The 14,602-nt window shown below is 43.8% G+C and overlaps 1 protein-coding gene across 8 annotated transcripts in view; it reads right to left on the bottom strand.

Annotated features, from left to right (window-relative positions):
- Positions 1 to 14,602, bottom strand: part of synj1 (synaptojanin 1) — a 131,082-nt gene that overhangs the window by 81,642 nt on the left and 34,838 nt on the right. For all 8 annotated transcript variants that reach the window (XM_038801659.1, XM_038801663.1, XM_038801664.1 and 5 more), the window contains exons 3-8: positions 10,241 to 10,327; positions 5,900 to 6,167; positions 5,268 to 5,493; positions 1,359 to 1,442; positions 784 to 845; positions 534 to 630 (exon numbers count right to left, since the gene is read on the bottom strand). In XM_038801659.1, the coding sequence (XP_038657587.1) occupies positions 534 to 630; positions 784 to 845; positions 1,359 to 1,442; positions 5,268 to 5,493; positions 5,900 to 6,167; positions 10,241 to 10,327 (824 nt within the window). The remainder of the gene's footprint in view (positions 1 to 533; positions 631 to 783; positions 846 to 1,358; positions 1,443 to 5,267; positions 5,494 to 5,899; positions 6,168 to 10,240; positions 10,328 to 14,602) is intronic.

The raw sequence follows: 14,602 nt of genomic DNA, 5'->3' as shown, positions 1-14,602 counted from the left end.
GGTCAGGAGTGAGATGGAATACTACTCATTTGGCTGGATGAATAATTTCCAACAACATTCAAGCAGCTCAACATTATCCAGGACAAAGCAGCCTTCTTGATCAGTACTCTCTCCACCACCCTGAACATTCACTCCCTCCACCATCAATGCACAGTGGCAGCAGTGAGCACCATCTACAATACGAACTTCAGCAACTTGCCAAAGTTCCCTCATCAGCAACTTCCAAACCCATGATATCTACCACTTAGTAAGACATGGGTAACAGACACATGGGAACACCACCCCTCCAAGTCACAAAATATCCTGACTTAGAACTATATCTCCATTCCTTCACTGCTGCCGTATCAAAAACTAGAATGAGCTTTCAGTGGGTGTACCTGCATCAGATTGAAGGACTGCAGTGGACCAGCTTCTTAAGGGCAATTAGGGATGAAGACCAAATGCTGGCCTTGCCAGTGACACTCACAACCCAGGAACAAATAAAAAGAAACAAACCGTCAGCTGTCTTCACTTGTTGATGTATATGCACTTACTTGGAATGCTTTACTGAGCATGTGTTCTCCTTCTTTCACTCCGAGCAAGTTGATTATAGTTTGCTTCCCATACAGTTTTTTCAGTGTTCTATAATGCCTGCAAAAAATCAAAACTAATTATATTTTGGGAAAAGGAGAGGAGAGAGAAAGTTCAAAGTAAAACTTTAAAGGAAGCAACTTTTTGCATAAAAGTAAGTCAGTTACATCATCCAATGAAAATAGTAATCACTGTTAAAAGCAGCCTCCATACCGGTCAAAGGCAGGCGCATTGGCTTCAAAACCTCTTGACATTCGTACACGATGAGACCCAACCTATAGCCACAAAAATAATTTTGAAAGACGGTTAAACGGAAATATACCTAAGCTATATATCTAAACCATGTGGAATTTTTTTTTTTCTTACTTCGACCAAAGAGAATTAAATACATTATTTTTGCTTGTTAACTTCAAACTAAGAACGTAAGCATTTTCTTAAACCAGTTGAATGCAGGGATATGCTGATAGGTAAAGAAAACATTTAACTTGCTTTAAAATCCAGATTTCAAGCAGGCAAATTTGCTTGACACGGTGTCAAACAGTCCTTCAATAAGCTAAATGCTGCAATTGTGGATCACAATTTAATATTTTAAGAACAGTCAACATTTTCTTACAAATGTGCCTGCTACCCATCTCTGCAGAGTCAAGTGTCAGTATAATAAAAGAGATAAATCAATATTTAAAAATTTAGTCCCAGGGTAAAAATATTCCATGGCTTAATATTACAGCAAGATGATAAAATTATACACCCTGCAAATAAAAATTATAGCATCATTTTAAAAGACGAACCTGAAGACCTGGCTGTTCCCAGAACAATGGAATAGAACCACGGATCTGGATAAAGGAGGATACACAATCATCCAAGAATATTACCTGTTAAAAATTGAAAATGCTTTATTACTAATTGAGGTGGACTGTAATTTAAGCACACCAATGACTAACTAATGCTCAAATGCTTTGTTCTTATCCTTCATCAGCAAATAACAATTAAAAACAAAGCGTAAACAAATTTTAATGTAATGCTTTTCGATAGAAATTTCTGTGCGTTAGAGCGAAATATGTATCCACCTTCTCTTTCGAATATTGTGGCATCAGGGACTTGTTAATATTTGCATTGCCAGGAAAAGTGAAAGAAACTGGACCATATAATCCCTACAGTGAAGACCTGCAGTACTGCACTACCCCCCCCCCCCCCCCCCACCCACCCCCGAACGCCCTTGTATCCCCACCTAACCTGCACATGGTGGACACTAAGGGATAATTTAGTGGGGCCAATCCACCTTACCCGCACATCTTTGGACTGTGGGAGGAAACCAGAGCACCCGGAGGAAACCCACGCTGACACGGGGAGAAAGTGCAACCTCCACACTATCAACCAAGGCCAGAAGTGAACCTGGGTCGCTGGCACTGAGGCAGCTGTGCTAACCACTGTGGAGATGATCCTTAATATCTTCACTAGTCTGTCCTGACAACTCCACAAGATACATTTCCTCAGCAAAGTCTTGCAGAGACTGGAATCACTGATCTCATGATAAAGATGTACAGGAAAGTGTAGAGGAATCCGTAAGGATGATATAAAAATGAAAAGGTTATAATCACCAGAAAAGGCTGAGCAAGCTAGGTTCTTTTCACTATAAAAAAAGAAGAAGAGAAGATTTCAAGAGAAATCTTCAAAATTATGAAGCAGTTTAATAGGTGCAGATATAGAGAAGATTCCATCTTTGGGGAATTCAAATCGAGAAATACTTAATAAGAGCCCGGCATTAATGACTTCAATAAAAAAAAAAAAATCAGGAGAAATTTCTTTAGCCAGAGTGCTGAAAATATGATACTCACTACCATATGGAGTGTTTGAGACGACTAGCAGACATATTTCAGGGGGAACTTAAATAAATAAATGAGGGAGTACGAAATAGAATGTTTTGCTGATGGGGGCAAGGATTAAAAAGTGAGTGGAATATCTGGCCTTTCAAGCCTGCTCCATTATTCAATAAAATCATAACTAAGCTTCTACGTTAAATCCACTTTCCCACCCTATCCCCATATCTCACAATTCCTTGAGTGTCTAACACTATCAACCTCAGTCTTGAATATATGCTCATCAGCTGACATCCACAATCCTCTGGGAGAGAATTTCAAAGGTTTGCAAACCTCAAACATATTACTAACTTCTGTCCTAAATGGCTGACCCCTGTCAAGTCCATAATGCATTCCAATGAGATCACCTCTCATTCCCCTCAACTCCAAAGAATATTCCAGTGATTTCCCCCTCAACAGTCAAAAGCAGTGAAACCACATCTTGAGTAGAACAATGGTCCTCACAATTATTGCCCTGTGGAGGGATGAGTGCAATTGTAGCTTTCCTCAGCCACAGCCCTTGGATATATAAGCGGTGTCATCAGCCACCTCATCAACAAATACCCTTTGTCCCCTAGTAGCCAGCCATCCACCCGTGCTGGAGCAATGAACAGCCTTGACACCTGGACGCAGGGTGCAGGCACCCTGGAAATATGGCACAGATCTGCAGTATCGATCTCTTGTGGTTACAAACAATCTGGACGTTTAGGGAGTGGAAGCCTCTTTTTATTGACAAAGGCACCCAGCTCCCCCACTGCCGCCTTTATAGGCAATGCATGCAGTAAATGGCTCCCTGAATTCAGGGAATGCTGAAATTGAAGTGAAGCCTCTGGCTAACTCTGTCTGGCCAGTTTCATTGGTCTGAAATGAATGAAGGTGCTGACCTTTGGAACAGTGCATCTTTAACCAATTGCTGGCAGCGGATTGAGACCCACAAAGATCTCCCACTGACCCCTGGAAAGAACCAGGGGAATAAAAGGTCAGGGCCATAAAATGCCAGAAACAATCTCTAGACCAATGCAAACAACAGCCAGCAAAATTTCTAACTCCTCACCCATCAACATTCAGTGTGTCTTTTGTCCCACGCTGAATGTAGAATGATTGAAAATTGTGAAACCGCATGGCCTATGCGCCAAGTAAACATGGACAACTCAAAAATCACTGTCAAATTGTTCTTTACATGGGCTTAATTGGCCCATAACTGTCAGCATGCACCCACCAACCGAAATATCATGAGGCAACACAAATGACATTGAGATGCCCTTCTGACACCTTCACACCCCATTTCACAATCCTTCAGGTCTACCACGCACCTGCTCGTCCAGTGGAATATTCTGGCCTTAAGTCTATTTGCAATACAAGGAAAAACCAGGAGGGAATTAATGGTGTGGGAGAAAATTAATAAACTCAAGACTCCCTTTCAGACAATATGAGCACCAGGAAGAAAAGAGATGACATCATAAAGTTAAATGAGGTAAATGGTAACGAGGAAGAACAGCACTAAAATCAAGTTTAACAATCCATTCAATGGCTCCAGCTGACACAGTAGTTATGATTGTGATGTGATGCCACCAGGAATGGATCTCTCAGGGCAGAAGCTTAGTACGTGGGCAATGGCCTGACATTGATGGCCAACACAATTCAAGCTGCTCTTCATGCTCCATTTCTGGACCAAGTGGTCACACCTTATGTAGCTGTCGTGGTAGTGGTCGAGGGCTGTCCAGATTTTCCATGGAAGGTTGAAACTTGGGGCTTCTCCTCACAGATTAGTCATCAGGTTGCATTGGTGCTATTTGCATCAACCAGCAGGTGCGCCATCCAGCGGTGGGGCCGTCATTAATTTGCAGGGTGTGGGGTATGGACTGTAGGATTTCAGGCAAGTGTGGGGTTTTTGTTTTGAGGGCTTGTGCCAATGGGATAGCTTCGTTAGCAGTCAGCTATTGATATCCTTTGAGGAGGCCGTTTTTCCTATGGAACTCGGTAGGCTCAATGTAAACCAGCACAGGAAGTAACTGGAGTTCTGTTGGTCTCAGCATTCCAGAAATAGTCCTTTTGGGTTCCTGGAAATAGACATCTAACATGTTTATGTGGCGGTTCCTGAATCAGGTTGAGCAGCAGTACTCTGCTGTTAGGTATTCCATGGGGAGTGAAGCAGTGATTGGTGTGTTGGCTCTGCTGCCCCAGATATTATCCACCAGTTTCCATACGGCATTCACTCTCTACTGGTTCTACTGTTCTCGGGGTGTCGTTGGTAGGTCAATATATGAGCAAAGATTGATGCCAAGGCATTTTGACATTTGGTCATGGGTGAGTGTTTGATCACAGAACTGAACATGAAGTTCTTCCAAGATTGTTCAGGTGGAAGGCTGAAACAACAGTCTTGGCAGTGTTTGGTCGAAGTCTATATTTTCTGAATTAAGCCTCCAGAGAACATGAATCTGCAGCAAGTGTTTTCTCAATGCCCTGAAGTTCTTTAGTCTGGAAAGCCAAGGTCAAGCCATAAGCAGAAGAGCCATGACTCTCTGGAGGGTCACTGCTACATATCTTGACGAGGACTGGTGGTAGGACTGATCTTTTTGGGAGCCCATTGTTGGTTAGGCGTAGGTAGCTGATTTGATCTCCAAGGTGGACAGACCTGCCAATTGCTGATCATGGAGTTGATTAGTTGTAAGGTTTTCACTCAGCAGAGATAATAGCCCAAAAATCGAAAAAGCATTAGATTATGACTGAACAATATTAAAATATTTGCTACAACTTGGTTGCTGTGTATTATATGGGTTAGTGACAATAAGCACCAAATTAGGTTAGTTAAAAGATGGGATTGGCTCAAAGACATTGTACCTGTTCCGTTTCAACAAAGTTCGCTACTTGGCCATCATCGTTTGTTCCTCGCACATTGAATCTGGTCCCTGCTCTTTCACAGCTGAGGCGTGAAATCAAGCAAGCTTTTGCTTGTTTGTGCGCAGCATAGATGGTCCTGATCTCCACTCCTCCACACATGAGTCTCAGTACCCAGTCATCACAATTCACATCATAATGCTTCAGATGTAAGTGTAGGGACTGGTTCCTATAGGGGACACAAGTTACGAACAGGAAGTCTTTGTCAGCAGTCAAATTTCTATGTCAAAACATAAGAACACCACAAAGCTATTTTCAAACACTAGAAAAGTAATAGAATGCACTTTGCTTATCAGAAATAAATTAGTTTCACAGGTCTCTAGTCAGAAGACTTAGATTCACATCACCAAAATTTCCCATTAAATGCATAAGCCTGGAAATTATAGGTTTTAAACAGTTGACAACTGAATTAATAAAATTAACATTCATATTAATATAAGTCTACTATGGCATCCAAAGTGTTTTGTGATTTCTATACTTTTAAATAAAGAATATTGAATCCAATATTATAGACCAACCTTTAACATAAAGCTACACGGCTTCAATTCTAGACATTCATACAACCTTCAACTCACCAAAAAAAACGATTGTCCGTTGTATGATCTTGCATTCTACGATGGGCATTCAGGCTCAAGTCGAGACTGACACCACTGGAAGACCAAGCAAAATAGAAGCTCCCAGAATTCAACACTTTCCGTACTTCAGAAATACGTTCCTCATCTGAAGGCTCATTTTGAAGAGAAATAAATTCAGTAGAAGTGACTCTGAAGACTTCAGAATCTTGTATCTTTCCCACTGACATACAGCCAGTTACTAGCACAAGGTAATGCAACATGTTGTCACCTGCAAGAGAAACATGCACTCATATTCGCAGACAAAAATAATTAGCTGCACCTAAAAGATTTGTTGAGGATGTCGAATGGTGTAATTAGTCAGAGATGCATTTCAGTTTTAAGATCTGATTCCAAACTGCGTCCAGAGTGTTGAAACATAGGCCCAGGTGTAGGTTAATGTGGTTCTCAATCATTTAATGGGAGGTTTCCTTGCGAGAGTCTATTTGAAATAAATTTTGGAAATCTCAATCCAGTGGTTATAAGCGGACATCATTTAAAAAAAAGATTCACATCACCAAAATTTCCCATTAAATGCATAAGCCTGGAAATTATAGGTTTTAAATAGTTGACAACTGAATTAGTAAAATTAACATTCATATTAATACAAGTCTACTATGGCATCCAAAGTGTTTTGTGATTTCTATACTTTTAAACAAAGAATATTGAATCCAATATTATAGACCAACCTTTAACATAACGCTGTACGGCTTCAATTCTAGACATTCATACAACCTTCAACTCACCAAACTTCCCTAAATATTATTTGATCATCTCCTTCAGACATGGCATTATGGAAAGAGGATATATAATTTGAGACTGGGATACTCTTGACGTGGAGACTAAAGTGTACTGTTCATAGAATCCCAACAGGGCAGGAAGCCATTCGGCCCATCTAGTCTGCACTGACCTTTTGAAAGACCATCATCCTAAGGGGCAATTTAGCATGGCCAATCCACCTAACTTGTATATCTTTGGACTGTGGGAGGAGACCGGAACACCCAGAGGAAAAGCACGGAGAATGTACAAACTCCACACAGACAGTAACCCGAAATCTGAATCAAACCCGGGTCCCTGGCGCTGCAAGGCAGACAGAAGAAACTTTATTCTGACATGCCTAGGGATACTCACTGGTAATACTGAGTACGTGACTTGGAAATATGCCAATCACCAAGGCTGATGTTGGTCACTGTGATGAACACAATGTTCACACAAAACGTGTAGGATGATAATGGATTCTATGAGCCAATTGTTTCCTTAGTGTCATAATGGCTCTAAGAATAATGTGAGTGACTGAACATAGGAGTTCTAATTGTTTCCTGCAGTTCAATAGTGTCAGTATTCTGTCCAGTTTAGATTAAATAATTAGCAGCCTAATGTGAATAGGAGGACCAGGAATGGCTTTAGAGTAGATTTATGGAGATAAGCAAAAGTCTCCTTAGAATGTTGCATTGATTTATACAAAATTTGGACCACAATTCTGAACCTCTGTGCATTTTGTTTCAAAAAGATCACGGTTAAAAAAGTTACAAGTTAAAAAAATTTAGTGAAATGAAGACGACTCAGGCAGGCATCCTAGATCTTTAAAGTGGTGGATGATGATTCGATAGTAGCTTTCAGAGGGGAACTGCATAACCCTGAAGAGTAAAGTTTGCAGAGCATGGGGCAATATCAAGGGAGTGAAACTAATTAGATAACTGTTCCAAAGAACTTTTAAGATACTTCAAAACCAAAACATTGCAATACCCATTTGCTAAAGGAATCCTGACATCCAGTTTAGCCACAGTGAATAAACACGACAGTCAGCTGAGGGCCAAACAATGCATTCATCCTTCAGATGCTTAATTTATTAAAATTATGACAGAGTCTCCGAGAAGGGAAAGGGAATCATTTTGTAAGTATGACAAGGGTTCTCTTCCGAAAATATAATTTAAAAGTCTGGCTTCTTCTGATGACTCAATTGGTATGACACTGGTAGTGAATGGAGTCAGACAAATTATGAAAGCTTTACAGTGCTTAGAGCAATATCAACAAGCAGTGGAGATGCAATGATTGACCTTGGCGCCTCTGTGCTGAGGGGGGAAGATGTGGCATTGTGGTATTATCACTGGCCCAGTAAATCCAGTGGTCAGCGCTGCTGCCTCACAACGCCAAGGAGCCGCTAATTCCAACCTTGGGTGACGGTGTGAAATTTGGACATTCTCCCAGTGTCTGTGTGGGTTTCCTCTGGGTGCTCCGGTTTCCTCCCACAGTCCAAAGATATGCAGGTTAGGTTACCCCTTAATATCCAAAGGTTTGGTGAGGTTACGTGTGCCCAAGAACGGTGCTCTTTCAGAGAGTCGGTGCAGACTCAATGGGCTAAAAGGCCTCCTCCGTCACAGTAAGGATTCTATGATTTTTATGTTCATGGACAGCATGGCCAGCACTGCCCATCCCTAATTGCCCTTGAGTGGGGCAGTTAAGAGTCATCCACTTCTGTGGATCTAGTGTCACCTGTAGACAACAGATTTCCTTTCCTAAAAGACATTAGTGAAGCAGATGGGTTTTTACAACAATCGTTTCATGGTCATCATTGGATCTTTACTTCCATAATTTTACTGAATACAAATTTCACCATCTGCAGTGGTGGGATTTGAACCTGGGTCCCCAGAGCATTACTCTGGGTCTCTGGTTTACTAGCCCAGTGGCAATAGAACTACGCCACCACCTCCCCTCTGTGGATAAAAGTTCAGATCCCACTATGGGGGTTGGTGGAGTTTAAATTCAATTAATAAAATCCAAATTTGACATCTAGTCTCAGTAATAGTGCCATGAAGTTGTCAACGATTGTCATAAAACCTCATCTGCCCTTAGGGAAGGAAAGCTCCCATCCCATACATGCAACTCCGACTTACAGCACAACAATTCTTAACTGCCCTTTGACACAGCCTAGAAAACCACTCGAAAACCCAGATGGACCGGCGTAGTCCAAGAAGGTAGTCTTCTCTCTTCGGCAATCACTGACTAATGAGTATGATTGTCCATCTAAGAAACTGTCTGGTCTTGGGGTCTGTAGGTTCTTGCATGGCTGATGAGCGCGATTCTAGAGTGGCATATTCAACCGCCCACTTGGTAGCATTTCCGGGAGGTGGAATTGGTCCTTGGACTCTAAATCAGTCATTTTCAAACTCAGGGTCGCGGGTGGCGAGAAGACCGCAAGACCATTGGTTGCAGCTTTCCCAATCACAGGAAGAAGTGCCCAACAGCCCCAACCGGCTTTCAGAATGCCAGCCATCCCACGCATGTGTGCCCTTCAGCAGGGCACGGGTGGCGACGGTCGACCACTGCGGGTAACGAAGGCCAGCTGACAAAAATGGGTCCCGGCAAAAAAAGTTTGAAAAACACTGCTCTGGATCCCTGGTATTCCTTTCTCAGATTCTTTTTTGTGGTCTCATCTTGCTGTCGGGTGTCCTTGAAGAATTGTGTTCCTTCAATCAGGAGATCCCTCCCAAGTAGGTCTCTTGTGAGCAAGGGTCTCCCAGGTGTTGACGTCAGCACATCCTTTGTCCTCCTCTTGTTTGGAAGCCTTCCTTGAGCTGGGAAAGATGATTTACTTTGACAGCCAGGATTCTGATATCAGGCAGTATCTCAAAAGCAATTGGGGACCGGCAACAAATGCTGACACCCACATCCCACAGAGGAAAACATGGCCAATGTTCCCGATTGCTAATTAGTGACTTATGCTTTGATTGATTAACAAATTTAGATTGATTCTTGCAGGGACAACTCAATATCAAACGTTTGGTCAATATCTAAGTTCACACAAAGTATGGGCAATTTAACAAGATAATTGGCTTGATGCCGATGGAAGCAAATCACATCACAGTAAGAGGCCAATCTCTTCAGCAGAGGAGATGGGGAAACAATTACCACAAAGACTGCAATGATTTATAATTTCTTTTGGACAGGACTAGGCTGTAAATCCTTCAATTTTGCTTAGACATGCCCAAGAGCATATTCTCCATCAGTGTTAATCAGGAATCTGGTTGCAGAAGGTTGTCATTAAGCACTGACAGTAAAATAAAACTCTCAACTTAGCATGTGATTACTATAGCCCAAATCCTCAGATTAAGGACAGTCACACATTAATGAACAGCGGCAAGCAAGTTTTAATTTTTAAAAAGACATAAACGGTACTACAAACAATATGTTTCATCAATTTTCATATTTTTAAAGATTGATTTAATAAATTGCCTTAATAATAAAGATAACATTAACATTTGTTACAACTGAAACTCTATACACAAAAGCTACTTCACAACTTACCAAGATTCAACCTCAAAACTCCCAAAAGGCCGTATGCATCTAGTAGCTTGGTGTACATGTTTTTGATGGCCTCTTTCTCGGCCGATGCTGTATGAAAAACAATAAGGAAATGGTAATCGTCTACCATCAAATTTTCACAGCATTGATTATGCTATCTTTAAAAGCAAAATTTACTTATATGCAAATTGCACCCTTTAATGGAGACAATATCCCAAATTACTTTATATAAAAAGAGGAGGAATAAAAGAATTTAAACATGGATAAAAGAAATGAAGGATGGATTATCAAGTCATGGTATCCAAATTAGAAAGGAAATGAAAAGCTTTGCATGGGGAAAGATTTCAGGAGGTAAAGAGGGCATGGGATGATTATGCAGAGAGTTCAACAGTAAGATGACGACAGTTGTCAGGTCAGCTACCAACAGTAGAGCTGCAAAAAGTGGGGGGGGAGAAAGAGGGCGAGAGAAGAGGGAGATGCAAAGAGGATTAATGGGTAAGGAAGAATTACAAGCCTGGAGACAGCTGTGAAGGTAGGTTGGGATGAGATACAAGAAGTTTTTTATTTAATATTCACTCGAGATGTTCCAGCCTGGGCTACGTACCTACATCATGAGAGTGGGACTGACTCCGAGATTAGATGCTTTCACTGAATCAAGTAAGAAGTCTTACAACACCAGGTTAAAGTCCAACAGGTTTGTTTCAAACACTAGCTTTCGGAGCACTGCTCCTTCCTCAGGTGAATGAAGAGGTATGTTCCAGAAACATATATATCGACAAATTCAGAGATGCAAGACAATGCTTAGAATGCGAGCATTTGCAGGTAATTAAGTCTTTACAGATCCAGAGATATGGAGATGCCGGCGTTGGACTGGCATCTCCACATGTTCACTGAATCAAGACAGATACCTGAAATTTGAGATAGTCTTGATGCAAATGATAATTACGTCCCACCCACCAATTACCCTCGACAAGGTAGTGGTGGGCTGCCTTCTTGAACCCCTGCAGTCCATGTGGTGTTAAATACATTCAGTGTTGTTAGGGAACAAGTTCCAGGATTTTGACCCAATAACAATGTGGTTTGGATGGGAACCCATGCATCTGTTGCCCTCGTCTCTCTAATAATAATAATCTTTAGTAGTGTCACAAGTAGGCTGATGTAAACATTACAATGAAGTTACTGTGAAAATGGGGACTTCAATTGTGTACAGGATCCAACGACTGACAGATCAAGCTCCAAAAGGGGGAAAACCTCAAGCATGGCAAGAGAACTTGACCACTTTATGGAACAGATGAGAGCGGTGGACCCCTGGAGGTTCACCCACCCAGGGGAGGAGGAGTTCTCCGTCTTCTCCCCAGTACACAACGTATACACCAGAATTGACTTCTTTGTGGTGGGGAAAACAGTGCTTCCGGGGATAGACAAAGTGGAATACTCCGCAATTGTGACATCCGGTCACGCTCCACACTACATGGACATGATGCTGGACACGGGCAGGGCACAATGCCCCACATGGAGGTTGGACATTGCCCTACAAGCTGACAAGGCCTTCAATGAAAAGATATCGCAGGCCATAGCAGAGTAAAAGGAGAACAACCAAAACAGGGAGGTCTCACCCTCCATGTTCTGGGAAGTGCTAAGGGCCGTAGTAAGAGGGGAAATTATCGCTTTCAAAGCGCAAAGAGATAGGGAGGAAAGGGCGGCTAGGCAGCAGCTGGTCGATTCCATACTGGAGGTAGACCGTAAATACTCCAAGGCCCCAACAGTCGGGCTCCTAGCGGAGAAGAAAGAGCTACAAAGGAACTTTGATCTGCTCTCCATCAGAAAAGCAGTGCACCACTCCGCCAGGCACATGGGACCCCATATGAACACGGAGACAAAGCCAGCCACTTGTTGGCACACCAGCTGAGAAAGCAGGCAGCCACCAGAGAAATTGCACAAATCAGGGATACCAGAGGCACATTAGAAACAGAACCAGGAAAGATCACCAAAACCTTCAAGGCCTTCTACCAAAGGCTGTACACCTCAGAGCCCCTAATGGGGAAGGGCAGGATGAAACGGTTCCTTGATGGACTGGACATACCAGTCGTGGGAGAGAGCAGAAAACGAGGCCCGGAGGTATCACTAGCACTGGGAGAGATCATGGACAGCATTAGCTCCATGCATGCAGGGAAGACGCCAGGACCAGATGGGTTCCCGGCGGACTTCTACAAAAAATTTGCGACAGCACTGGCCCTGCACCTGTGGGAGATGTTCACAGACTCGCTAGCTAGGAGCACACAGCCACCTACTCGAGCACAGGCCTCAATCTCGCTGATACCAAAGACAGATAAAGACCTAACGGAATGTGGGTCATACAGACCCATCTCACTACTGAACGCAGATGCCAAAATACTGGCCAAATCCTAGCCAAAAGGCTAGGAGACTGCGTACCCGAGGTGGTTACAGAGGACCAGACAGGCTTTGTCAAAGGTAGACAGCTAACCTCGAACATCAGGCACCTGCTGAACGTGATAATGACCCCATCCAGGGAGAGAATACCAGAGGTGATCGTCTCCCGAGACGCAGAAAAGGCCTTCGACAGGGTCGAATGGAAATACCTCAGATGTACTGGAGTGGTTAGAGCTTGGAACAGGGTTCACCTCCTGGGTAAAACTCCAATACAACGCTCCCCATAGTGAGCATACGGGCCAACAACACCAACTCCCGATACTTCCAGCTGCACAGGGGCAGCAGACAAGGATGCCCACTGTCCCAGCTGCTGTTCGCTCTAGCGATCGAGCCATTAGCAACTGCTCGCAGAGCAGCAAAAAGCTGGAGGGGGATCCAAAGAGGTGGCAGAGAGCACAGAGTCTCACTCTATGCAGATGACCTGCTCCTCTACATTTCGGACCCACAAAGCAGAATGGACGGAATCATCTCACTCCTGAACGAGTTTGGCACCTTCGCGGGCTACAAACACAACGTACTGCTCTTCCTACTTAGATCTATCCTGATCTATATCCCCAAGGCCTTTTTCAAAGCACTAGACAAACTAATCATGGCGTTCGTGTTGGAGGGGGCGGGGGGGGAAAGAATGCTAGGATCCCAAAGGAGGTCTTACAAAAAACTAAATCCGGGGTGGGGAGGTGGGTAGCCCTCCCAAACTTACAATTCTACCACTGGGCGACGACAGCCGAGTGAATAAGGGGATGCATCAAGGAGCCAGAAGCCGAGTGGGTGCACGCGGAAGAGGCCTCCTGTAAGGGGACCTCCCTCCGGGCCCTCACCACGGCAGCACTCCCATCCCCACCCAAAAACTCCAGCAGCCCGGTGGTGATCACCATCCTCCAGTCCTGGAACCAAGTACTGCAGCAATGAGGCCTGACCAAAATGTCGCACAAAGCTCCTATCTGCAACAACCATAGATTCACACCAGCGCTGACTGACGCCACCTTTAAAAAGTGGGGACAGGACGGAGGGACACCGACAGTCAGGGACCTATATACGGATGGCAGGATCGCAACACTAGACAAACTTTCCAGCTAGCCAAGGGGAACGAGCTAAGGTACCTGCAACTCAAATACTTCCTACAAAAGGAAACAAGGACGTACCCACAAACGCCACAACAGACATTACTGAAAGAGTTACTGGAAGCAAGCATCCTAGATAAAGGGAACTGTAGCGACATGTATGTCCGATTGGTAGAAAGGGCCGACACCGTACTGGACGCAACAAGAAACAAATGGGAGGAAGACCTGGGGATTGAAATAGGGTGGAGTATCTGGAGCAAAGCACTGCATAGGGTCAACTCCACCTCCATGTGCGCAAGGCTCAGCCTGATGCAACTAAAAGTGGTACATAGATCCCACTTAAGAAGAACTCGTACGAGTAGGTTCTTCACGGAAGTGGAGGATAGATGTGAATGGTGCCAAGGAGGCCCAGTCACCCACGCCCACATGTTCTGGTCTTGCCCCAGACTTGCAGGGTACCGGGCAGCCTTCTTCGAGGTAATGTCCAAAGTGGTGGGGATAAGGGTGGAGCCATGCCCAAAAGTGGTAGTCTTCGGGGCATCAGAGCAACCAGATCTATTCCTGGGGAGGACGACAGACGCCCTTGCCTCCCTGAACGCTCGCCGTAGAATCCTGTTCAGCTAGCGGTCAGCAGCACCACCCAAAGCTGCAGGCTGGCTGGCCGACCTCTCAGAATCTCTCCAAATGGAGAAAATCAAATTCGCCATCTGAGGGTCAGACAACGGCTTCCACAGAACGTGGGAGCCATTCCCCCAATTGTTCCGGGACCTGTTTGTGGCCAATGAACAAGCAGAAGAATAGCAAGGTAGCCAAGAATCAGGGGAAAGTAGCCAAGAACAGCTAACCCCAAGAG

This window comes from Scyliorhinus canicula, chromosome 7 (assembly GCF_902713615.1).
Source record: "Scyliorhinus canicula chromosome 7, sScyCan1.1, whole genome shotgun sequence".
Classification (NCBI taxonomy): Eukaryota; Metazoa; Chordata; class Chondrichthyes; order Carcharhiniformes; family Scyliorhinidae; genus Scyliorhinus; species Scyliorhinus canicula.
This window is presented reverse-complemented; position numbering and strand designations above follow the sequence as displayed.